Raw genomic sequence first — 23,048 nt, 5'->3', positions numbered from 1 at the left:
GGGGGCAGAGCGGGAACGGGATTTAAAACCCCCAAATTAATTTCTGGGAGAGGCATCACATCAATGTCACACAAACAACTGCGGGGAGAGGGGGAATGGGCAGGGCGGGGAGCAGGATGGAGGGGAGGTAGGCAGGGCCTAGTGCTTGTGGGGGTTGAGGGGTGGGCAGGGCCTGGAGCTGGGAGGTAGGCAGGGGGGTGGAGGAGGATGGAGGTGGTGAGGGCAGGGACTGGGCAAGGATGGATGGCGTGGGCAGGAGCTGCAGCTGGAGAAGGGGAGGGAAGGGGATGGGGAGGATGGATGGGTGGGCTTGGCCTGGTGGTCAGGGATGGAGGGCAGGGGCTGGAGCAAGATGGAAGGGTGCAGGACCTGGGGTCTGGAGAAGGGGAGGCAAGGGGAGCATGGGTGGGTGGGCAGAGGGCAGGGTCCAGAGAAAGATGGAGGGGGCAGGCCAGGGACTGGTGCTGTGCTGCCCAGATCAGGGTGTAGGACGACGTTATTCACCTCTGGGGTCACCCTCCCCAGGAGCTGCTGCTGCAGCAGCCACAGGATTTTTCTTCTTCCTCACGCCCATGTGTATGAAAAATAAAAATCGCTGACAAAGTCATCTTCCTGTTGCCATGGCATCCAGAGCAGTAATTAGACCAGCCTGATTTCCCATCCTTGAGAGAGAGGCTGGGGGGGTAGGTTTCGGGGGGAGAGGGGGAATGACTCAGAGATGAAACGCAGGGAGTTTAAAGGGGATTCTATTTGCGGTGGGTTTTTCTATGCTCTGGCACCCAGGCGCCCCTCCGGAGAGCGTTCTCTGCCCCGGGGGAGGGGGGGGGAGGGCACGAGGAAGGGACAGTGGCTTAGCCCCACCACAAACAAGACGTGAGCTGGGCAGAGAGGGGAATAGAACCTGGAAACCTGGCTCCCAGCCCCCCTCCAACCCACTGGACCCCACTCCCCTCCAAGAGCTGGGGATAGAACCCCGAAGTCCTTTGCTCAGTCCACTAGAAAGTGCTGGATATGAACAGCTCCTCGTCCCAGGTCCCCAGCAGTTCATCCGTCCTGGGTGCTCACCCACTGCCTCCTGTTTAGGAGTGGGGAGGCTCAGAGCCGAGTGTGGGATCCTTGCTTTGGGGGGCTCCCCACGCTGGACCTAGGGGGACGAGCCCCTCCATGCTCCATGTATAGAACATAGTTGCAGTGACCTCTTGATGTGGTGCTGGTTTGCAGTTGGACTACATGCATCCATGGCTCCTCTATGTGGCAGGGGGACAGCCCGGCTGTGGAGCTCAGGGGGCAGTGATGGGCAGGGGCTGTGCACAGTTGCATGGCAGGGACAGTGAGTCTCATTAGTCGGTTGGGGCCAAGCCAGGATACTGATGGGATTAATGCACTGGCTGTACCCATTAGGGAGGGATTTATGGCTGTAATGAGGGGCCAGCATGGGGCACAGGAGCGCTGGCACCGAGCCATGAGGAGACCAGAGATCCATCACACAGGACTGCCTGGGGGGGGGGGGTGTGTTGCTATGTAACAGCCACGTCACAGACCCCTCCCCCAACCGAGATCTGGTCCCCATCAGGCTGGGCACTGCACAGACTGCCCCCCCCCCCCAACAGAGATCAGGGTTTCTGTCACGCCACATGCTGCACAGACCACCTGACACTCAGGCATCCTGTCGCACTGGACAGCACACAGCCGCCCCCCCCCCAGAGAGCGGGGTCCCCATCATGCCAGGCATTTAACAGAAAGTGGGATCCCCACACACTCAGAAAGTGGGATCCCCATCATGCCAGGCATTGCACAGAACCACTACTGAGATCAGGGTCCCTGTCGCACCTGGCATTGCAAAGACCCAGCAACTAAGATCGGGGTCACCTTGGGCCAGGCACTGCATAGGTCCCCACCCCCAACCAAGTTCATGGCTCCATGGGGCCAGCTCTGCACAGACACCTAGTGAGAGACCATCTCTGCCCCCAAAGAGCTTACAAGCTGGAGGCACAGAGAGCAATGGAGACTGGGAGTCAAGACCTCGGGGTTCCATCCCAGCAGTGGGAGGGCTGGTGGTTAGAGCAGGGGGCTGGGAGTCAGGACTCCAGGGCTCTAGTCCCCGTTGCATCTGGAGGGCACATGCTGTTGAAGGCCTGGCAGAATGGCAGCTTCCCCCTCGGGCAAGGACTCTGTCCTGTTGGGAGCAGGGGGTGCTTTGGTAGCACAGCCCATCCTTTCTGCACTTAAGAAGCAGCCTGGTCTCCAGGCCTCCTGTCAGGCTCTGCCCCAGAGCCCTGCTTTTCAAGGCAGCTCCGTTGATCTCTGACACGTGCTGGCAGGAGCAGGGCACACTTCCCCTGCTGCAGTTCACTGGTATGCCCAGACCCTCTCGGAATGGCCCAGATGGGCACCGACCGCAGCCCCTTCCCCAGGGGCAGCACAGCACTGCTAAAGCAGTCGGCGCTCTCCACCCACAGCTTGTGCTGCATTGAGTGCAAGGGGCAAGCGCCCAGTGGAGCCCTGCAGCCCATGCCCCCAGCACTGCCTGCGACAGAACACCTCTCCTGAGCCTTGCAGCACCCTGCCCCTGCCTGCCAGCACCCTCTGCTGGCCTCCCACCCCACTCCCTGCAGCACAGCACCTCCTAGTGCAGCCCAGGCTGCAAGGGAGAGCACCCCCTACTGATCCCCCCAGCACCTGCTAGGTCCCCCTACTAGCCAGGCCCAGCAGTGCTTAGCTGGGGAATTGCAGCATGATTCCACTTGCCCTAAGTCCTTTGCCACCTCAGTCACTATTTCAAGGGGCTAGTGGCCCACGGGGAAGCGGCTCAAGAGCCCAGGAGGACCTGATTGAGAGCACTCACCCCAGGAGGACCTGATTGAGAGCACTCGAGGCGGAGAGCCCTTGGAGGTGTGAGTGTGCTGTGGAGAAGAGGCCTTGGGTTGGAAGGGAGCCTGCTACATCACCCATTAACTCCAAAGGAAGCCAGTTTGGGAGAGTTAATGAACAGCCAGGGGGAGGGGAAATCCCCCATGGGCCTGCATATGCCCCACCCCTTCTGTGTCCTCACCCAACCTGCCCTTCCTAGCCACACCCTGTAAAGGGGAGACCGGTACCAGCCCCCTAAAATCCTCTCCAGATTTGCCTTCAAGCTATGGCTTTTGGGGCTAGGGGCTCCTGGATGTCCCCTGCTATTCAGAGCAGGCTTCTGCCTTTCTGAAGGCAGGAAGGGAGGGGCGGTGGCTCATGGGGTGCGGGGAGGGGAGGGGGTATTTGGGATTAAATGCAGGAAAAGGTGGGGATCAGATACAGATGGGTGGGGGTGAACCAGAACAGCTGGCTGCAGAAGAGGCAAGGATTAGACACAGCTGGGGGCGGGGGGGGGGTGAGAAATGATCAGTAACAGCTGGTTGTTTGGGGGAGGAGGGGCAATTAGACACAGCGGGGTGTGTGGGGGGCATCAGACAGCTGGCTGGCTGTGCAGGGGGAGGGGCGATCAGACACAGCTGGCTGTGTGCTGTGTGGGGAAGGGGGAGAAATAGACCCAGCTGGCTGATCATCAGCCAGCTGATTTACAACAGGGTGAGGATTAGACACATCTGGCTGCGGGTGGAGGGATCTGTCTTAGCTGGCTGAGCGCAGGAGGGAGGGGTGACAATCAGACACACCTGGGTGTGGGGGATTTGTCACAGCTGGCTGTGTGCAGCGGGGAGGGGTGGCGACCGGACACAGCTGGTTGCAGCGGGTGTGGGGGTGATTTGTCACAGTTGGCTGTGTGCAGGGGGGAGGGGTGATCAGACACAGCTGACTGCAGGCGGGGGGGGGGGGGGAGCAGGGGAGATGAGAAATAGATCCAGTGGCTGAGGGGGGATGATCAGACCGCTGACTGCAGGGTGAGGATTAGACACAGCTGGATGCAGGGAAGGGGATTAGACATAGCTGGCTGCAGGAGAGGGGAGGCATTAGATACAGCTGGCTCCATGTGAGCGGGGCTAGCTGTGTGACTGCAGCGGGGTATCGCCCCCCTTCACACACACTCTGCAGTGCTTCCACATTGCCATTCCTGCTGCTGTGCCAGGGCCCTGATTGATTCCCTGCCCCTGGGGTCCCTGTCCAAGTCTTTGTTATGTTAATTCCGACACACTGAGCATGATCCCAGCAGCCAGCTCTGGAATACTGATTGCTGGGGAGCAGGCCCCTCCCTTCCCATACCACATGGCACCTCGCTGGATAGGGAACAGGGAGATGGATAGGTGGGAGCCAGACCGAGCCAGCCCAGTATCCCCCTGGCCCAGCTCAGAGGAATGGGTTAGCAGCCCGGTGTCCCCAACTCCCTTCCATCCTAGATTAAACCAATGGGCCCAGCTGGCCCAGCATAGATGAGATTGGGACCCCCTTGTGTTGGGTGCTACACAGACACAGACAGGCCCTGTCTCAAGACACAGGGTGGGAGAGGAAGTGGGGGTGGGGGAAGGAGTCACTTAAAGTCAGTGGCAGAGGCAGAAATAGAACTTACGAATCCTGACCCCCAGCTCCCCCAACAATTAGGCCCCCTTCCGATCCCAGAGCCAGGGCTAGAACTCCAGAGTCCCAGGCCAGTGTCTATCCACAAGGCTCCCGGACCCGACCGCGGCTTTTCGCCAGCCAAGCTGTGTGTCTGACCCAGTGGGACCGCACAGCACGGTCTCCCCCTTGCTTTGCACTGCACTGGGATGTGGGAGACGCAGGCCAAGGGTACTGGCCTGGCCTAGGAACCTGTGCTGGCCTAGCCCTGCGGCATATTGGCGGCCTGCACCGCCAGAAGAGATTTTTGCTCTCAGTGTAGGCACACCGCCTCTCCGAGCCATTCTTCCCACTGCCTAGCTGCATCTGCACCGGGGGCTAGGGCAGTGTAGCTATGGGGGCTGGGGAGGGGTTCACACCCCTGCACACCGTGACTGTGTGGACCTAAATTTGAAGTGGTGCCCAGGCCTCAGAGAACTGACTTTGAGGCATGAGGTCCTACCATAGATGATGGGGACCAAAACATGAGAGTGTGTGAGGAGCGCCCAGGCCTGGCAGGCTCAGCATGTGAGGAATGGTCCATGAACTCCTCCCCATCCAGGGGGCACTAGCTCCAGGCTGGCCCCAGGCTGGGGGCTGTGTGCGGGGAGGGCACGCCCTGCACCACCTCACTGAGCTGTGCTCTCCTCTCTCCCCAGAACACAGATGACCTGTTGGTGGCGTCAGCTGAGTGTCCCAGTGATGATGAGGACCTGGAGGAGTGTGAGCCCAGCACAGGTGGGTCCTTCTCTCTGCTGCCGGCATGTGTGGGTAGGGGGCTTCTACAGGGTGCACTGGACACACACCCTGGCAAAGACACACATCCCACACACACCCTGACACACTGTCCCCCCTATATCTCCTACACATGCACACAGCCACACCCATACACCCTACACAGACCCTGACACACTGTTCTGCTTACACACACACTGACACACTAACCCCTACACGCACTCACCCCTACACACACATTAACCTACACACACTGACACACACATCACTTTACACACACACACACACTCCTGCACTCATTGAGGCACACACACACTTAGGTGTACTCACACACATGCACCAAATTTACACACACATCCACACATCCCTGTGTATGCACACAGAAACACACATGCAGAGGCACAAACCTCTGCGCACACACTGACACACAAACTTCTGTTCATGAATGCACAAACCTACACAATCCCTGTGCTCATGTGTGCACACAGACACCCCTTTGAACTCACACACAAACACCTGTTGGTGACCTGACACATTGCTACATGCACACACTCACACAAAGACACATCCCTGTGAACTCATAAAGGTACACACTTGTGAACACTCACACAAAGACACAGCCTTATGAACTCACATACTGCTACACACACGAAAGCACACCCCTATGGATACCTGCACAGAGAGACACAATCCTATGAACTCACCCAACACTACGCTCTTACCCCTATGCACACACAAATAGAGAGAGAAACCTGTGAACTCTCACATCTGCACCCTCATGCACACACACCCCGACAAACACTGCTACTGACACACACACCCTGATTCCCCCATAAACTCCCCGCCCCCAGTTCTATGCTGTATTACGCTAACCCACTGTCCCTCCCCACTGATCAGGTCCTCAGTATCAAACCTGTATTTAGCAGGCACCCTCCCCACACCCTTACACACCTCAGGGTCTGGCTGACCCAGCACATTCAGCCCCCGGCCTCCCTTACCATCCTGTCTGCCTTTCTCCAGACAGGCGGAGGGTGCAATGGCTCCCCTACACCCCACCTCTCTCCCAGCACCTGCTCCAGGATTTACAAGACCAAAGAGTTAGCTGGAGCCACCCCTCCCCCATCACACAAATCCAAGCCCAACTGGGAAAAGTGGGAATAGAACCCAGGAGTCCTCGCTCCCAGCCCTCAACCCCCTGCTCTAACCATTAGACCCCACTCCCCTCACAGAGCCAGGGATAGAACCCGGGAGTCCTGGCTCCAACACACTCCTCCACCCCTCTCTAATCACAAGATCCCACTCCCCTCACGGAGCCAGGGATAGAACCCAGGAGTCCTGGCTTCCAGCCCCTACTGTTCAAAGCACTGGATCCCACTCCCCTCCCACCATACAGATTCAGGCCCAGCTTGTGAAGCATCCCTTTATTACCTCCTTTCCCATTTGCTGATAGAATGAAAGGGCCTTTAGTGGTTCAGGAATCATTGCTGTAGCAGACTGTTAAGGAGCAGCTGCACCCCACCCTAGATGTGGCTGCATCTCAGCACCAGGCAGGGGAAACTGCCCCCATTCCCTACACCAGATGTGGCTGCATCTCCACACTGGTTGACAGATCCCTGTGTAAACAGACAGCATTACCCACTCCAGAGGTGGCTGCATCTCCGCGCTGAGTGCTAAACCAGGGCTAGGGAAACCTAAGAGGTGGACACTCCCTGCTTGAGCAGGGAGGTTTTTCAGAAGGAAGAAGAGGTTTACCTCTGGCTTGCTGGGACCTGGCTGTGCTCCTTTGTGCCATGTTGTCATTTATGCTGCAACTGGGGAATTCCTCAGGGAGAAGTACCCTGCGGGGGGTGGGGAGGCTGGTGTCCAGGGCCTCTAAATCCCTCTCCACTCCTCACAAAGAGCAGAGGAGGCAGAGGGAGGCAATGATTAATGGGATCTAGGGGGACTTTGGGAGCTTTGATTGGCTCCAGCTCAGGTTGCCAGGCTGAGAGGATAGAAAGTGTCAGGTTCCCAGATGATCTCCAGAAATGCTCCCCTCCACCATGCCATTAGCCAGTGGAACTCACTGCCACAGGATCTCCCCAGGAATGAGAGCTTAGCCACGTTCCAACAAGGGCTCAGGACTTTAGACAGATACCAGACTGTGCAGTGGTAGAATTCAGCATAATAACCAGGGGCTATGGAAGGAACTGAACTCCTCTGGGTGGGACCAGCTGGGGGCAGGGGGACCCACCACTGCAGGGTTCTTTGAACCTGCTTCTGAAGCGGCTGGCGCTGGCCACTGTCGAAGATGAGGTACTGGGTTAGTGGGCCTGTGGATCCAGTATGGTGGGCAGGTGGGTTATGGACTGATCTGGAGTGACAAGGGACATCGGGTGATACCAGGCAAGAGCGGCTCATTGGTCTGATCCAATGGGGAGTGGGGAGGATACTGGGCTGGATGTGCCCGTTGGTCTGATCTGGAGTGGTGAGGGGGAGAGGAAGGACGGTTTAGTCGCTCAGGTGACTAGGGAGACCTGGCTTCAATTCCAGATCCAGGGCAAGAGTGCCCCCTATTGAGCCCTCCACTCCACACTGGGGTCTGCACTGACTGCAGGGTGAGCTTCCCAGCCCCTTGGGTTTGTTCTGTCACTCTCCCTACCAGCGTAACGACCCAGCTTAGCCAGGGGGAGCCGCTGTCTCGCACAGGTTTGTTCTTTTGCGCCAGTCCCCTCTGTGGTCAAGTGCTAAGATCTGACAAGATCACAGCCAGAGTTGTTATGGCCAGAGGCATAGAACGAGAGTGTGGGGGGGAGAGGGGAGGGGAGGGGTGAGGAAAGAGACATAAATCCAGGCAGAGAGTGAGCAGAGCAGAGAGCCACATCCATGGGAGACACTGCATTGGCTGCAGGCAGAACCCCGCCGTCCCTGCAGAAACACACCCAGCCACAGATTGATGTGGCTTTGTGTCCTCTCTAAATGGAATGGAAATTGCAGCATGGGCTGGTGGGTGTAGATCCCATGCTCTCATTGACCACCCCCCCTCCACCCGCCCAACATCCACACCTGTTATTGCTCTTAACCCCCTCCGCTCCACCGCACTCCCTGTTCCACATCACCCAGGCCCTGGTAGGGCATGAAATTTTCCTCCCTGATGGGAAGCAAGGGGGGATTTATGAGCCTGGCAGTGCAGGGAGCGCCTGGTGCTGCACTGGGCCTGGTTCATTAGCTCCATTCTTTATTGTCTGGGGAGCGCCAGGACCCTTCGGTGCATGTTTATCTCCTGTGCCAGGGATGAGTCGACCTCCCCGTTGTGTGTGAGATTTCCCAGAGCCAGGGCAGCAGCAGGGAGATCTTCCCCCTGCACCCAGCCACAGAGGGCCCCACCCCAGCCAGCATGCCTCCCCCTGCCCGTCCCCCATTCCGTCTCTCTGCTAGCCAGGGGGCCAGTTAGATGGCATTCAGAGCTGCACCAGGCAGGCATTACATGGGCATTGGGTGGGAGATGTTGGTTGCACACGGGCATCTAGCCCTCTCTGGCCAGAGGTTGTAGGGAGTTCAGCAGGGGATGCTTTCACGTTGGAGTCAGATCTGATCCCAGCCTGATGTTAGGGGGTGTGGTGCTGAAGGGAGCAGAGTGGGGACTCAGCAGGGGGCGCTCTCCCCTCTTAGTCAGTGCTGACCCCAGCATGACACTAGATGGGCCATGCAGCAGGGTGCACTCACTGGAGTCAGTGTAGCTACTGACTTACCCCAGCTAAGGTTCTGGCCCATGGCCTAGTTTTCAGAAGCACGGCTCACCTTCAATCCCCACTACAGTCGCTGGAGACTCACGCCCCTGTAACAATATCCCAGTGCTGCCGATTTTCAATGCATCATTTCGCACAGCTGGAAGGGCATGAAACCCAGCTGCATTCCTCTGTGCATTTACAGTGCACCCCCATACAGCTGGAGCTGCAGAAGGCACATCTGTACCCTTCAATCCTGCCGCTGTGCTCATGCATGGCTGTAACCAAGGCTTGTGTACATCACAGCAGCAGCGAGAGGCTCTGACCATGGAGGTCCCCATTGTGCCAGGAGTGGGACACACCCCCGTGAGAGAGAGTCTCTGCATGAAGAGCTCACAGGCTGAATAGATGAAGGGAGGGAGACGAAGCAGAGGCACCAAGGGGAAGGGACCACCACAAGGGCAATGGCAGAGGGGGAATAGAACCCAGGAATCCTGCCTCCCAGCCAGTGCTCTATTCACTAGGCGCTGCTGCTGCTCTATAGCAGTCAAGTAACAAATACTGAGGGGATATTTCTGTGATAAAACTCGTTTCCTTTCACTCTTTGCCCAGCTCCCTCTGTATTTCAGCTGTCAGTGCCCTCCCCCCCGATTGCAAATGGTACCATACCCAGCTGTATAACTGGCTTGCAATTACGTGTCTATGCAATGGGCTTTTGCAGATCTACATTGCCTGGTGTCTACCTGCAAGCCACTGATACGCTGCACACTCCTCTGTGGGATTAGTGCCCCTCTGGGTTCCCCCTCTAGTCTTGCCTCCAAGTTCACACAGATCTGTAATTTGGCTAGCACACATCTGTGCTGTTAGGGCACCAAGTTCAGTGTGCGTGTGCACATGCCGTGCCCACACTGCTCACAAGTGTGAGTCCATACATGCATCCCTGTAGGAGGGCCCCTTTTTCAGCAGGAGCTGTAGGGGGTGCTCACCCTCTTAGGTTTTGTGACTGGAGGCATGACATGGACAAACCTCCCAAGGACCCGCTACCAAGGAACTTCAGGAGCAGAGCCCCAGATGGTGCAAATCAACCTCTTCTTAATTATGCAGTAGTGCCTAGAGATTACAACTGAGATCAGATCCTCATCAGCCCAGGTGCTGCACAGGCTCAAAGGGAGAGACAGTCCATGCCCCCAGGAGCTCAATCTGACTAGACAAGGGTGGGAGGGGAAACAGAGGCATCAAGAGGGGAAGGAATGTACCCCAGATCAGTAGCAGAGCTGGGAATAGGAAGGAACCCAGGAGTCCCAGCCCCTGCTCTAACCCACTAGACCTCACTCCCCTCCCAGAGCTGGGATATAACCCAGGCCGGAGTCCTGGTTCCTAGTCCAACATTAGACTACATTGGACCTAGCCCTAATTTCAGTGTGGACACCCAGACTACTACTGCTCAGCTCCCCAATAAAACAAGGGACTAATTAGCTGCTCCCCCCTGTATGGTGGCCCTCCCTTCTGAGTTGAGTAATTGCTGGTGCATCCTTTCTTCTCCTCCCATGCCGACGGCGCCACGGTTATGTTATTTCTCTCTTCTTCTCCGTGATCAAAGGTAGCGTGGCTCCTTTGTGCAGTGCTTGCCAAATGTTTCCAAAAGCATCACAATAAAAACCAGAGGAGAAGAGACAGGAGAAAATGAAAGGCCCAACGGAGGGGCTCAGCAAGCAGATAGAGGCTGCTCATTAAAAACATACACACACCTTCTTGCAGGCTTTTAATTAATATCGGGAAGGCAGTAAGGGGACTGGGTTTTGGTCAGCTGCAGTCCCTGTCCCCCTGTGGCTTTGGGGTGTGTGCTCCCCTCCCCTTCCCTGCTCCCAAGGCCATGACACAGAGTGACAGAGACACCAGTGGGACCCAGAGTTCTGAGCAGTTAGAGCAGGGGGGCAGGATCAGACCAATGTGCCCATCCACCCAGGAATCCCTACCCACTTCTGGGTGGGGGAGAGCCACTAATCAGGACTGCAGCAGGAGACAGGCTGAGCTCTTCTCCCCCCACTCTCAGCAGAGGAGGGGGAGGTAGAGAGAGCCTAGCAGCTTGACAGGTTTCAGAGTAGCAGCCGTGTTAGTCTGTATCTGTAAAAAGAACAGGAGTACTTGTGGCACCTTAGAGACGAACAAACTTATTTGAGCATAAGCCTTGGTGAGCTACAGCTCACTTCATCGGATGCATTCAGTGGAAAATATAGTGGGGAGATTTTATATACACAGAGAACATGAAACAATGGGTGTTACCATACACACTGTAACGAGAGTGATCAGGTAAGGTGAGCTATCACCAGCAGGAGAGCGGGGGCAGGGGGACCTTTGCTCCCTCTTCCTTTCCTTTCCTTTCTTCCCCCCTCTCTCCTGTAGACAATGGGCTGCCCTGCTCCCTTTCCCTCCTCCTCTCCCCCAGACAATGGGCTGGCCCACTCCCTCTTCCCCCTCCTCACCTGCAAACAATGTACTGACCTGCCCCTGCTCGTTCCCTCATCCTCTCCTGCAAACAATGGGCTGGCCTGCCCCTTCCTTGTCTTTCTGCCCCCCCTACTGGTCCTGGCTTGGGTGAGGGCAGGTGAAGAGCCCCTGAGCCTGGAGCTGCAGGAGAGCACAGGTGCAATGGGGGCAGGGCAGAGCAGAGGGAGCTGGGACCCTGCATCAGCAAATGCAATGTCGGGATACAGGGAGAAGCCAGGAGCTGCAGCCCATGCGCTTCTGCAGCAGGGGCCAGTGTTGTCATGCAGTGACTGTGCCCCAGGGCGGGCTGGGGCTCTGGAATCAAAAGAAAGACCACCAAACAGGAGAGAACCTTGAAAAACTCTCCTGGTGTTCTGGGCCCAACTGATGGCTCCTGAACCCCTGGCGATGGCTCTCAGGGAGCTGATGGAGTACTCTGTGAGGGAAGGGGTTGGCTGCTGCCCCCAGCCCCCAACTCTGCAGCCCCAGCTACTGGGCCAGGCTTTGCCATGTCAGCCTGGAATCCTTTGCACTCAGCCACCAGCACAAACCAGCCCATCCCCAACCAAGGCAACTCAGCACATGGACTGGTACCCCGGGACTGGGTGATACAGTATCCCCTGTCTCCCTGCCACCCCGGGCCAGACCATAGCCCCCGCCAGCCCAGTATTCCCCCCGCCACCCCAGGTCAGACCCATGGGCCCAGCCAGTCCAGTATCCTCTGCCTCCCTGCCCCAGGTCAGACCGATGGGCCCAGCCAGCCCAGTATCTTCTGCCTCCCTGCCCCAGGTCAGACTGATGGGCACAGCCAGCCCAGAATACCATTACAACCTATCATACCAACAATCGAGCAAGGCTTGTAATAAAGGGTCTGGCCAGATCTTTCCAGCCCAGTGACAGGGCTACGGTCGCTCCCCAAAGCGTGTGGGCCTAGGGAGTGGGGTGGCAGTTTCCATTTCTGATCTGTCCAGGAGGGGGGGTGGAGTCTCTGTCAACCATTGGAGACTTTGGCGTTGGCGTGTGCAATTGGAGGGAGAAGCTTTTCCTTCCCTGTTATTTACTGCTGCCTTTCAAACCATAATGAAGCCCTGACTCTGTTTTCCTCAGCTGACAATGAATGCTTTTAATGATAATTTTGAGCTAATGTATGCGACTCTGAGCTAGATGAGCTATAGGGATCCCTCAGCCAGTGTGGCGATGCAGCTGCCTCTGGGGTGGGGTAATGAGGGCCCATTTATACAGGGATCCACCCAGTGCTGAGATGCAGCTGACTATCCTTATGGCTAACGTGCACCACTGCTTGAAGCACAGCACCCCCTAGTGACACATTAGGGTTAGTACTGACCTTGGGGAGAGAGCGCCTCCTACTGAGTCCCCACCCCACTCCCAGCAGCACAGTGCCGTCTAGCAGCTCACTTGTAACCTCTGCTCAGTGCACAGCAGCACTCAACCAGTGCAGAATAGGCCAGGAGTGTGTGTGCAGAAGCAGAGAGAATGTTATACAGCAGAATAGTCTCATGCCATTGTGTAAATCTATGAGATGGCCCCAGCTTGACAGAAATCACAGGGCAATGAAAACAATTCAATACTTGGAAGCAGAGGAGGCTGGCAAGATCAGGGTGTTTAGCTCAGCAAGGAGATGAAGGAGAGGGGGATATGCTAGAGGGGTCTAAAAGGATGGGCTTGATCTAGACAGGCAGCTGGGATCTGCTATTCACCTTCACTCACCATTCAGGAACCCCCAGTGAAATTCCAGGCCACACATGTCAAGTGACTCCATTTGTACACTCCATCGTTAGCCTGCGGAACTCCCTGACACTTGATAGTTATGGACTCCACTCCCTGCCTCTGGAGCTGTCCTTTCCATCAGTGTGTTTTCAACCAGCCAAGATTGGCACCTGCAGTCTATTCCCTCCACCACCAGTGGCCAGGATTGTCTCCTACAGTTTATCCCCCTCCAAGTTTTATCCTTTGCTCCTGTTCATCCCATAGCCGCTAATTTCCCTCCAAGCCATTCTCCCCCCACCCAGTGTCTTTTGCACCTATTGGGTACCTGGAGCCAGATCTCATGCCACCCTGCAGCTTGACTAAGCTGATCTCTTGTGAGCTTCCTTCATAAACTCACTCAGTCGCCAACATCCTCTTCCCCTTGAGACCCCATGTCAGGTCACAGCTCTGAGTCCCAGGCTTGACTGAGGGCTGTGGCTAAGCAGTGATTTGCTTACACTGTCCCTCCCCCCCGCAGGAGGGGGCACTGAGAACACACACATCGTTTAAATACCTACCGCAGCCTTGTAAAGGAGGGTCACCCTCATATTCCACACCACCTGGCGCATGAGCTGTGGGAGCTCAAAGCACTGCACGTAGCTAATTCCACCCCATACGCTCCTTTGCGGAGTGGTCTTGTTTGATCTCTGATATTGCAAATGATGGGGCGGCTGAGTGAGGTGACTCGCTGGTAAAGCAACAGAGAAACAGGCCGCAGCCCTCAGGGCTCCTGACACCTACCTACCCCTGATCTAACCACTACCCTCCCAAGCCAGGGCTAGAACCCAGGAGTCCTGGCTCCCAGCCCCCCTGCTCTAGCCATCAGACTCAACTTCCCATCCAGATCCAGGAAAAGAACCCAGGAGTCCTGACTCCCAGAGCACTAAACCACTTGCTTCAAGCTGTTGTGTAACTCTTTTCCCTTCCACGTTGGCGCCTTCCCTGTAAGCATAGCTGGAGCAGAGATTTTGGTCTGGAAACCATGGAGGGTAGTGACTCTGTTGCATGCATTCTCATGCACTCCCCACCCCATCACAGCTCCCACTGGTGGTGTGACCACATATGCAGGTTTATGAGCTCACTGCCTAAGTTCCCTGTAAGCAGCCGCGCGACGCTCAGCCCCAGCGCAGCCCCAGACCTGCCGTGGTGGGGAGAAGCACCCCTCCCCCATCCCTGACCCAGCCCAGCCCCAGACTTGCTGCGACCGGGGGAGGCCCCAACCCAGTCCTTCCATGGTGGGGAGAGGCACCCCTTTTTTGGACCCAATTCAACCCCAACCCAGACCTGCCATGGCCTGGGAGAGGCCCCCAGCCGCAACCCAGCCCCGGACCTGCCACAGCTGGGGGGAGGCACCCCTTGCCTGACCCAACCCAGCCCTGGCTGGACCTGCCTTGGCCTGTGAGAGAAACCTCTCTCCCTCAGCCCAGGTGTTGCTGTGGGAAGAGAGAGCTGGGGGGAGTCCTCTCTCCCTGTTGTAGCCCGGGGGCAGCCTGCATCCCAAACCCCTCATCCCTGGCCCCACCCCAGAGCCCGCACCCCCAGCTGGAGTTCTCAGCCCCCCGCACTCCAACCCTCTGCCCCTGCCCTGAGCCCCCTCCCACACTCTGAACCCCTCAGCCCCTCCCCACCACATTAATTTTGTTATGTGCACCAATATGAAGGTGATGTGCACATAATAAAATTCATTCCACACATGTGTGGGAAAAATTAGAGGGAACACTGCCCACTGCATAGGTACTAATAGCCTCACCCCTTGGGACAGCCTGTAGAGGCTTGGCCTTGGGATCCCCGGCGCCCCTGGATTCTATCTTGGCAGGCAGCCCCAATCGCTGCACAGACACAGCACCGCTACTACAGCCTGGGCTGTAATGAAGTGGCAGGGAAGAGGGTGCCACTGCCCTCTCCTGGGAGGAATCAGAGTCACAGCTCTGTGTGACAGAGCCCCGCACAGTTAACTCGTTTAGCTCCGGTTGGTGGGCAGCTTAGGGGCAGCAGAGTTGGGAGTTCTAACCCTGTTACAGCCAGGAAGATTGGTGTAGCTAGGGAGCCCATGGCTTTGGCACTGTCCACTGAGAAGCTGGTGAGGAAACTGGGAACCAGCTGATGGGAATGGCACATACTGGGAATGGTCTGCCAAACTCCTGGGGTCCTCATCCTCAGCTGGTGCAATGGGCTGTAACTGCATAGGAGTCAGGACTGCTGGGTTTTATCCCCAGCTCTGAGAGGAGAGTGGGGTCTAACAGGTAAAGCAGATGGAACTGGCAGTCAGGATTCCTGGGTTCTATTCCTGTTGATGTCAGTGGGGCTAGGCATCTGTCCCTCTGTCTGCTTTCTTTCCAGTTCTAATAGGCACAGAGCCCATAGATCTGTCAAAACAGCTACTGAAAATATAGTTACGTATGTTTTTTAAACGTGTATTTTCCCAACACACACCCGCCAAATTTACAGTCAAAGGACCAAAATAATGTGTGCAGTGTCCTTGTCATTTCAACATCAACTTTGATTGCCAGATGTAAAAAAAAAGTGGGGGGGGGAGAGGTGGGAGGTGGGAATGGAAAATGCAGACAGACAGAGTTGAAAAGTGTGTCTGGGTGGGGGGGAGGGAAAGATTTTAAAATATGCAGAAAAAGAAAGAAAAATGAATCTAGATAGGTAGACAGAAAGAGAAATTAATTTAGAAAGAAAGAATGAAAGTAAGAAGGAAAATGCATCTAGATGGAAAGACCATAGATTAATGAATCTAGAAAGAAAATTAATAAAGAAAAAGGTAGATAAATTAATATAGAACGAAACAGAAATGAATCTATATAGGTGAAAAGAAGGAAATGGATGTAGAAAGAAAAATTAATCTAGATAGATTGAAAGTAAAAAAGTAAATATGTCTAGAGAGAAAAACTATAGATGAATCTAGAAGGAAAGAGACATTAATCCAGCTAGACAGAAAAAAGAATATAGACAGACACAGGAATTAATGTAGAAATAGTATAGATAGAAACAGAAATGACTCTAGATAAAAAGAAAGAAGATAGATAAAAGAATACAGAGAGAGAGAGGAAAGAAAATGTATCTAAACAGAAAGACTACAGATAAATTAATCTAGAAAAAGGAACAAATCTAGTTAGAAAGAAAGATCAAAGAATATAGACACAAATGAGTCTAGAAAGAAAGAGTATAGATAGAAAGAGAAATACATCTAGATGGAAAGAGAGAAAGAAAGAAACATAGAATTGACTCTAGAGAGATAATTGAAAAGGCAAGTGGTAGAGAAAAGAGATGTTTTAAAAAAAAAGAAAGAAAAAAAGTTGTTTTTCTCCAAAAAAACATTCTTACCTAGTTTTCTTTTTTGTAATTTTTTTTCTTCATGCTAAAATCACATGGCCAATTTGTTGATGTAAGTTGATTGAATTCTGTGGTTTGCTCTCTTATTTTTAAAACGAAAAGAAAAGGGAAAAAATGAAATGAAAGAGAAAAAGAGGGGAATAAAAAGAAATGTGAAAAGCAGTTTGCAATTAGGTTTTTTCTTTTATTATTACTTAATTCTGCTGTTTGAAAATCTGTTTAATTTTTTTGCATTAAATGACTAATTTCTTTTTTTTAATTCTTTTTCTTTAAATTTATGATTTCTCTAGATTTTGTTGTAAAAAGCTACAGTTTAAAACGAAAAACAGTCGTAAAGATTCGTTTAAAAAGCAGCCAGAGATTGGGGAACGAGTCTAGTTTTAAATTCAGTTAATCAGTTTGATTCAGTTTCTTGTATCCAAATGTGGCAGTTTTTCCTCCGGTTCGTATTAACCCATCTCTCCTTTTCTGTTTCTCTTCCCCCTTTATTTCTCTCTGTTCTAGGAGGTGAATTAGTATTGCCCATAATTACCGAAGATTCCTTAGACACCCCACCAATTGCCACCCGGTCTCCATTCATACCCCCGCCTCCTACCTTTGGCCCCTTCCTAACCGTAATAGAGACCACCAGAGACACCCTAGCCCCTTCCGCCAATCAAAAACCCCCATGCTTAGCCGACCAAGAGGACAGCGATTGCGAAGAGGGCATTGAGGCTTCCGGTTACGCCTCGGGCGAGGTCTTCGACTCCAGCCTGCCCCCTACTGATGACGAAGATTTTTACACCACATTCCCCTTGGTCACAGATAGGACCCTGCTGGCCAGGCCAGATGGAGCATCTAAAAAGTCCCAAGGCTTCAGGCCCAACATTAGGACAGGAGTGCCGGCTTCATCCTCAATCCCTGAGCTCCTGACCTCCACTGCCTCTCCCGATCTGGTCCGTAACATCCCCGCCGGCAAAATGAACAATCGCGAGGCCCCCAAGTCCCACCCAGACCAGTACCCCCCTCTGCCCACCTCTTTTGAACTCGACAACCGTAACAGGCATAAGTACCCCGGTATAACGTCTTCCCCCAATTTCCACAATCTACCCACAGCTAACCCCACCGGCTCGGGGGAGAGGGGTCCCCCAGGGGCCGTCGAGGTGATCCGCGAATCTAGCAGCACCACGGGGATGGTGGTCGGCATTGTGGCGGCGGCCGCCCTGTGCATCCTCATCCTCCTCTATGCCATGTACAAGTACCGAAACCGGGACGAAGGCTCTTACCAGGTGGATCAGAGCCGGAACTACATCAGCAACTCGGCACAGAGCAACGGCACGGTGGTGAAGGAGAAACCCACCTCTGCCACCAAAACCCCCAGCAAGAGCAAGAAAAACAAGGACAAGGAGTATTATGTGTGAGTCTCCGCCCCCCCCGGCCCCGCCTCCCTCCTGTCCCTCTGGTGGCGAGCGCGCGAGAGAGACGATTGCAGGGTGAGACCGCTCAAATCATGCCAACCTTTGGATACAAGAGACCAACGAAACCTCCCAGCTTTCCTTTCTCCTCCTTCTGCATCACAGAGGCAACCAGTGGATCCTGCCCCCCACCCCCACCCTGCACTGGTTTCAGTTTGTTCATTTCCCCCTTTTTTAAATTTTCAGTTCATCCTCAAAAATTAATAACAACCACCCCAAAATCAAAATCATGCTCGCTTCCCCTCCTCCCCCACCCCGGATTCCTTCAGATCTTGGGGGTTTGTTTAATTTGTTTTCCTTTTAGCAAACGAAGTGGGGGGAAAGAACACAGCAGGGGGCGATCAAATCACACACGCCATGGTTAGAGGTTGGCACCGGAAATAACCGACCACTCGGAGAGCGAACAGAAAACGAAGATCTGGGGGTGGGGTAGATGGATTGATGAAGGCTTCGGAGCTCCCTAGATAAAGCTGAGCCAGGATTTTGCCTTTATATATATATATATAAATATATATATATAGGTGACAGCTGATTCCCCCCTTTGTTATTCCAGAAGGTTAGATGCCTCCTCATCCAGATGAAACTTTGGGGTACATCTCCCCACCCCTTTTAGACCCCTCTCCCATGCCCTGTTTGGAAACAGACTAATCCAATTGGGATACAAAAGATTTGATTTTTCTCTCATAACTATCGACAAAATTCCAATGCGGAGCAGGATACAGCTGGATCCAGAAAACTTGGCTGGGCAAAGATTTTGGGGACGAAAAATCGGTCTCTCTCGGAATTATTAAAACAATAAAGGGGGGGGTTCTTTAATTATAACTGATTTTTCTCTCTCTCTTTGTTAATGTGTCAGAGTCTTGGAAATGTGTGGAGTAAACTGAACCGAAACAAACAAAGTCACGAACTCTCGGGAAAATAAAAATGAATCCATTAATAACGATGGTGGTAAATAAAGCAGTTAACATGGATCTTGTCCAACTATGGAACTGATCGGCTATTCGGCTCTCTGCTCTGTAGTAACAAAAGGGGGTGCTACTCTCAAAAGGGTTAGAGTTGGGATGGTGTTGGTTTTTGTGAAACAACAGCGACGGGAGCTGACACTGGTTTGGGGGTACCCGCTCGGGATATGTGGGGGTGGGGGAGATGGGAAAATATACAATGTTTCTGTTCTGTTTTCTAGGGGATTGATGGCATAATTCCTTTTCCCCCGTGCTCCTCCACTCCCATCCCGTTTTCTCCATGCCAAGGTGCTATTGTGATCATCCTTTAAGTGTCTTCTCAGAGCATGTCCTTAAATTGTATTGTTCTTTCAAGGTATCCAGAACAGGGGGGTAAGCAGCTGTTGATGGGAATTTGCAAATGAAGTGGGGGGTGGAGGCGTTGGACTATTTCCTTCACCCGCACCTTCTCCCCTCACTGGGAGAATTGGAAAGGCTTTTCAAATGACTATATATAAAGAGAGCTCTATATATATATATAAAATATATATATATAAAAATATATATATTATATAAGGTATATGTGTGGACAGTTTAACACAGAAGAATCAAAGAGGGTTTGGAAGGATGTTTGAAAAGGAACTAGAGACAAAAAATTTCTCCCCGCCGAGGTGTGTGGCACGTTACAGGTAGGATTCCTCGATGATCTCTGGGCACAGCCGCTGGAGACCAACTCCCATCTTTGATCATGTTTCTGCAAGACTCCAGCCCATCCTTCTGTGTGCAAATTGGCCGACAGGGCCCGCCCACTGCTTCCAGACAGGTCAGTGCCATGGGGCCTTGCTCTGTCGGGTGCTTTCCAGCTGGTTCCGATGCAGCAACGCACTTCAGCACCTGCCTAGCTCAAAGCACGGGGGTCATCCGGTCAAAGCCAGTAGGGAAAGAGTCACAGATTGGAAGGGAGACATGGCAGAATTTGTCCAGAGGTTCCTGCACCCAGCCCATGACTTGCGTGCCAATTAAACCATATCTATTGGATGATAGAAAGCCCTCAAGGGATGAAGAATCCTCTACATCCCTCAGGGAATGGCTCTAAAATTTCATTCCTCATCTTCTCCGTTAAAAACATGCATCTTATTGGCGCCAACTCCTAGCCATCAGATCTCACTGTCCATCTGCTAGATGTAGCAGTAAACCCCTTTTCTCTGGGGCCGTATCATGAATAAAGCAAGGGAGCTGTGCTGGATTGGGGTTGGAGAACTCCAGCCCTACCAGGATCAAGCCCATCGCTGGGAAGGGTGTCAGGAGGCGAGGGATTTGGGTCGGAATTCTTTCTTTCAGAGTGATAGGATGTAGGTGAAATAGGCAGTTCAATTTCTCAAGCCTGGCAAAGTTATTGCAAACTCCCCTCGCCTTCAAAGCTAAAATGCCAAAAGGGGCTAGCAGCGAGATGGAGAGAGCGTGATATATCTGCCATTGTAAGCTGTGAACTGAAATCATTTCATATTACTTTTCAGGCTTTGAGGTATTTTTTTTTAAGAAAAGGCATCACATTTTGCAAAGTTTCCAGGGTATTTAGGCTCCTACACTTTTGGAAAATGAAATTTAGGCTCCTAAAGCCCTTAAGTGCTTTGGAGAATGTTAGCCAACGTGAAATTTGGTGGGCATCTCTCAGCATCTTGGACCATTGCATGAGCTCGAGTTCTGTATTTTTCTCTTACCAAAAAAACAACATTTTTTTTTTAAAGATGCAGATTATTATTGGAGTTTCCTTCATTCCAAACGTTGCCACTTAATGGAACTGTCTGCAGGGTGAAGGAGGGGGATTTCTGGCCGTTTCTCTAGGAGTGTAATGAACATTATCAACTGTAAATTAATTTGTACATTATTAATACTTTATTTTTGTTTGGGGGAGGGGCTCGGGCGGAGAAATGAAGATTGCAAACTCTATTTTAAAAATATGACACTGACGAATATCCTCTTTTTAAAATATTGAGAGAGAGATTGGTTTATTTTAACAAGAGAATTCCCAATCTTTTTCCTTTGCAGCATTCCAGGTGGGGAGGAAATAAATTTTTAATTCATTCTTTTTGTATCAGTTCTGGTTTGGTTTTTTTAACGAACAGAAACCCCTTCCTGATTGTTTTGGGGGAAATACTCTGTGGTTCTGCATATTTACCCTGTAAACTTCCTGTACTCTTCAATGTTACTGTAAAGTGTTACCAATTATGATGAAGTCAAAAAAAACCTTTCAACCCATGTACATTACCACAAAGGGGAATACAGTTGATTCTATACTTCGTACAACTCTGTAGTTCTAGTCCTCATTTTGTGTGGGCAGACCGGGCCAAGAGATGGTTAAGGGATTGACTGAGGGCCTGTTTCTCCATTGCTTTGTACCTTGTCTATTATGGGTTATATTGCAGTAGCATCCAACAAAGAGTGGGGCCGTGTCAGGCTTGGTGTTGGGCCGAGATCAGGGCTCCTGTCACACAGGTGCAGCACTGACTCCAACCAAGATCAGGGCCCTAGTCATGCCAGGCACTGCACAACACCCCCACTACTGAGGAAGATCAGGGGCCCACTTGTGCCAGGTGCTGCACAGACCCCAATCAAGATCAGGGACCCCATTGCGCCAGGCACTGCACAGATCCCTCAACCATGAGCGGCCGTGTTCCCATTGTGCTGGGCGCTGCACAAACCTCCCAGACTGAGATGAAGGCCCTACTCTGCCACATAGGCACTGAGACCAGGTCCCCACTGTGCTGGGCCCTGCCCCAAGGAGCTCAGTCTAATGAGACAAAGGATGGGAGGGAAACAGGCATGAAGAGTTGGAGGGCCGTGTGTACGGTAAGTGACAGAGCCCAGAGTGGATCCAGGGATGCTGAATGCTAAGCTAGGGCCCACCCACTAGAATACACCGTTGTGTTCCACCTGCCAAGCCCCAGCTCCCAGCCAGCCCTGAGATGAGCAGCTAGCAGCCCCAGGAGAGCTACTGCTGGGCCGGGCGCTGAGTGTGAAGTGCAGTAACTTATGGTCAACCATGGGGCTTGATCTCCGGGGTGTGATCTCAGCACATTAGCCTTCGGGTGCTAAGCACCTTGTGGAATGGGCAGAAAGCCCTTGGAGGAACGCTGTGCCTGGCCATGGGCCTGCGTGATGCAGCAGGAGCCCCCAATGGACAGGATGACAAGATTCCATTCTTCTCTCCGCCCGGGTAAAGGGGAGAGGAGGCGGCAGGGGCATCTGGCCAGGGCAGGTTTGACCAAGGGCCCAACTGATATCAAGGAGCAGAGAGGGTTGCATCGCTGTCCCCTAACCTGGAATGATGCAGCCTCTTAGCTCTGCCCATGTTGGACCAGATCCCCAGCTGGAGCCAATCAGCTGTAGCTCCGGCTGAGCCGATGGAGCCAGATCCCCAGCTGGAGCCAATCAGCTGTAGCTCCGGCTGAGCCGATGGAGCCAGATCCCCAGCTGGGGCCAATCAGCTGTAGCTCCGGCTGAGCTGATGGGGCCAGATCCCCAGCTGGAGCCAATCAGCATTGCTCCTTTGGAGGCAACCCAGCCCCCAAAATTGAGCCTGGGGCTCTGGCCCCCATTCCCGGGGCTTGTGCACAGAGGAGGGCAGAGACTGTAGCATTGTCCCTGTCCCAACAGAGGCCAGAAGCAGAACTCACAGACACTGCAGTGTGGGGGAAGCAGGACCTGGCTAAACCCTCAGCGCCTTAGCCCAGGTCCTTCCAGGTTGGAGGAGCTCTGCTGGCAGGAGCGTGTCCTGGAGACAAGGCTTCACCCCTGCGAGCAGCACACAGTGTAGCTCCCACCCCAAGCAGGACTGGAGCGGTGCCTGGGCGGGAACGTCCCTGGTACAGGGCCCTGTGCTGCAGCGGTGCTGGGGTGTCCATGGAGCAGAGCTATGGGAGGAGGGTCCCACGGCTGAGGGCTGTCCCAGAGCTGAATGGCCATTAAGAGGCAGGGTTGGCTTTAGTGGCCATGGTTCCATTGCCGTGGCTCACATGGTGCCCTCTCGCCCAAGTGTTGCCTGGAGGGCAAATTTGCCACTTGGCCCAGCAGAAATGGAGAACAGCGCCTCC

The 23,048-nt window shown here is 53.5% G+C and overlaps 1 protein-coding gene across 33 annotated transcripts in view; it reads left to right on the top strand.

The window, feature by feature from the left end:
• NRXN2 (neurexin 2) overlaps positions 1-20,490 on the top strand; it is a 253,023-nt gene extending 232,533 nt beyond the window's left edge. For 21 of the 33 annotated variants that reach the window (XM_074957997.1, XM_074957988.1, XM_074957993.1 and 18 more), the window contains 2 exons: positions 5,184-5,262; positions 17,064-20,490. In XM_074957997.1, coding sequence (XP_074814098.1) covers positions 5,184-5,262; positions 17,064-17,959 — 975 coding nt within the window. In that variant the 3' untranslated portion in view covers positions 17,960-20,490. The remainder of the gene's footprint in view (positions 1-5,183; positions 5,263-17,063) is intronic. The other 12 variants (XM_074958007.1, XM_074958006.1, XM_074958013.1 and 9 more) reach the window with 1 other exon arrangement.
• Positions 20,491-23,048: the final 2,558 nt, after the last annotated feature.

The sequence above is a fragment of the Natator depressus genome, chromosome 7 (assembly GCF_965152275.1).
Source record: "Natator depressus isolate rNatDep1 chromosome 7, rNatDep2.hap1, whole genome shotgun sequence".
NCBI lineage: Eukaryota > Metazoa > Chordata > Testudines > Cheloniidae > Natator > Natator depressus.
Note: the sequence above shows the minus strand (reverse complement) of the source record. Positions and strands in the feature narration are given on the sequence as shown.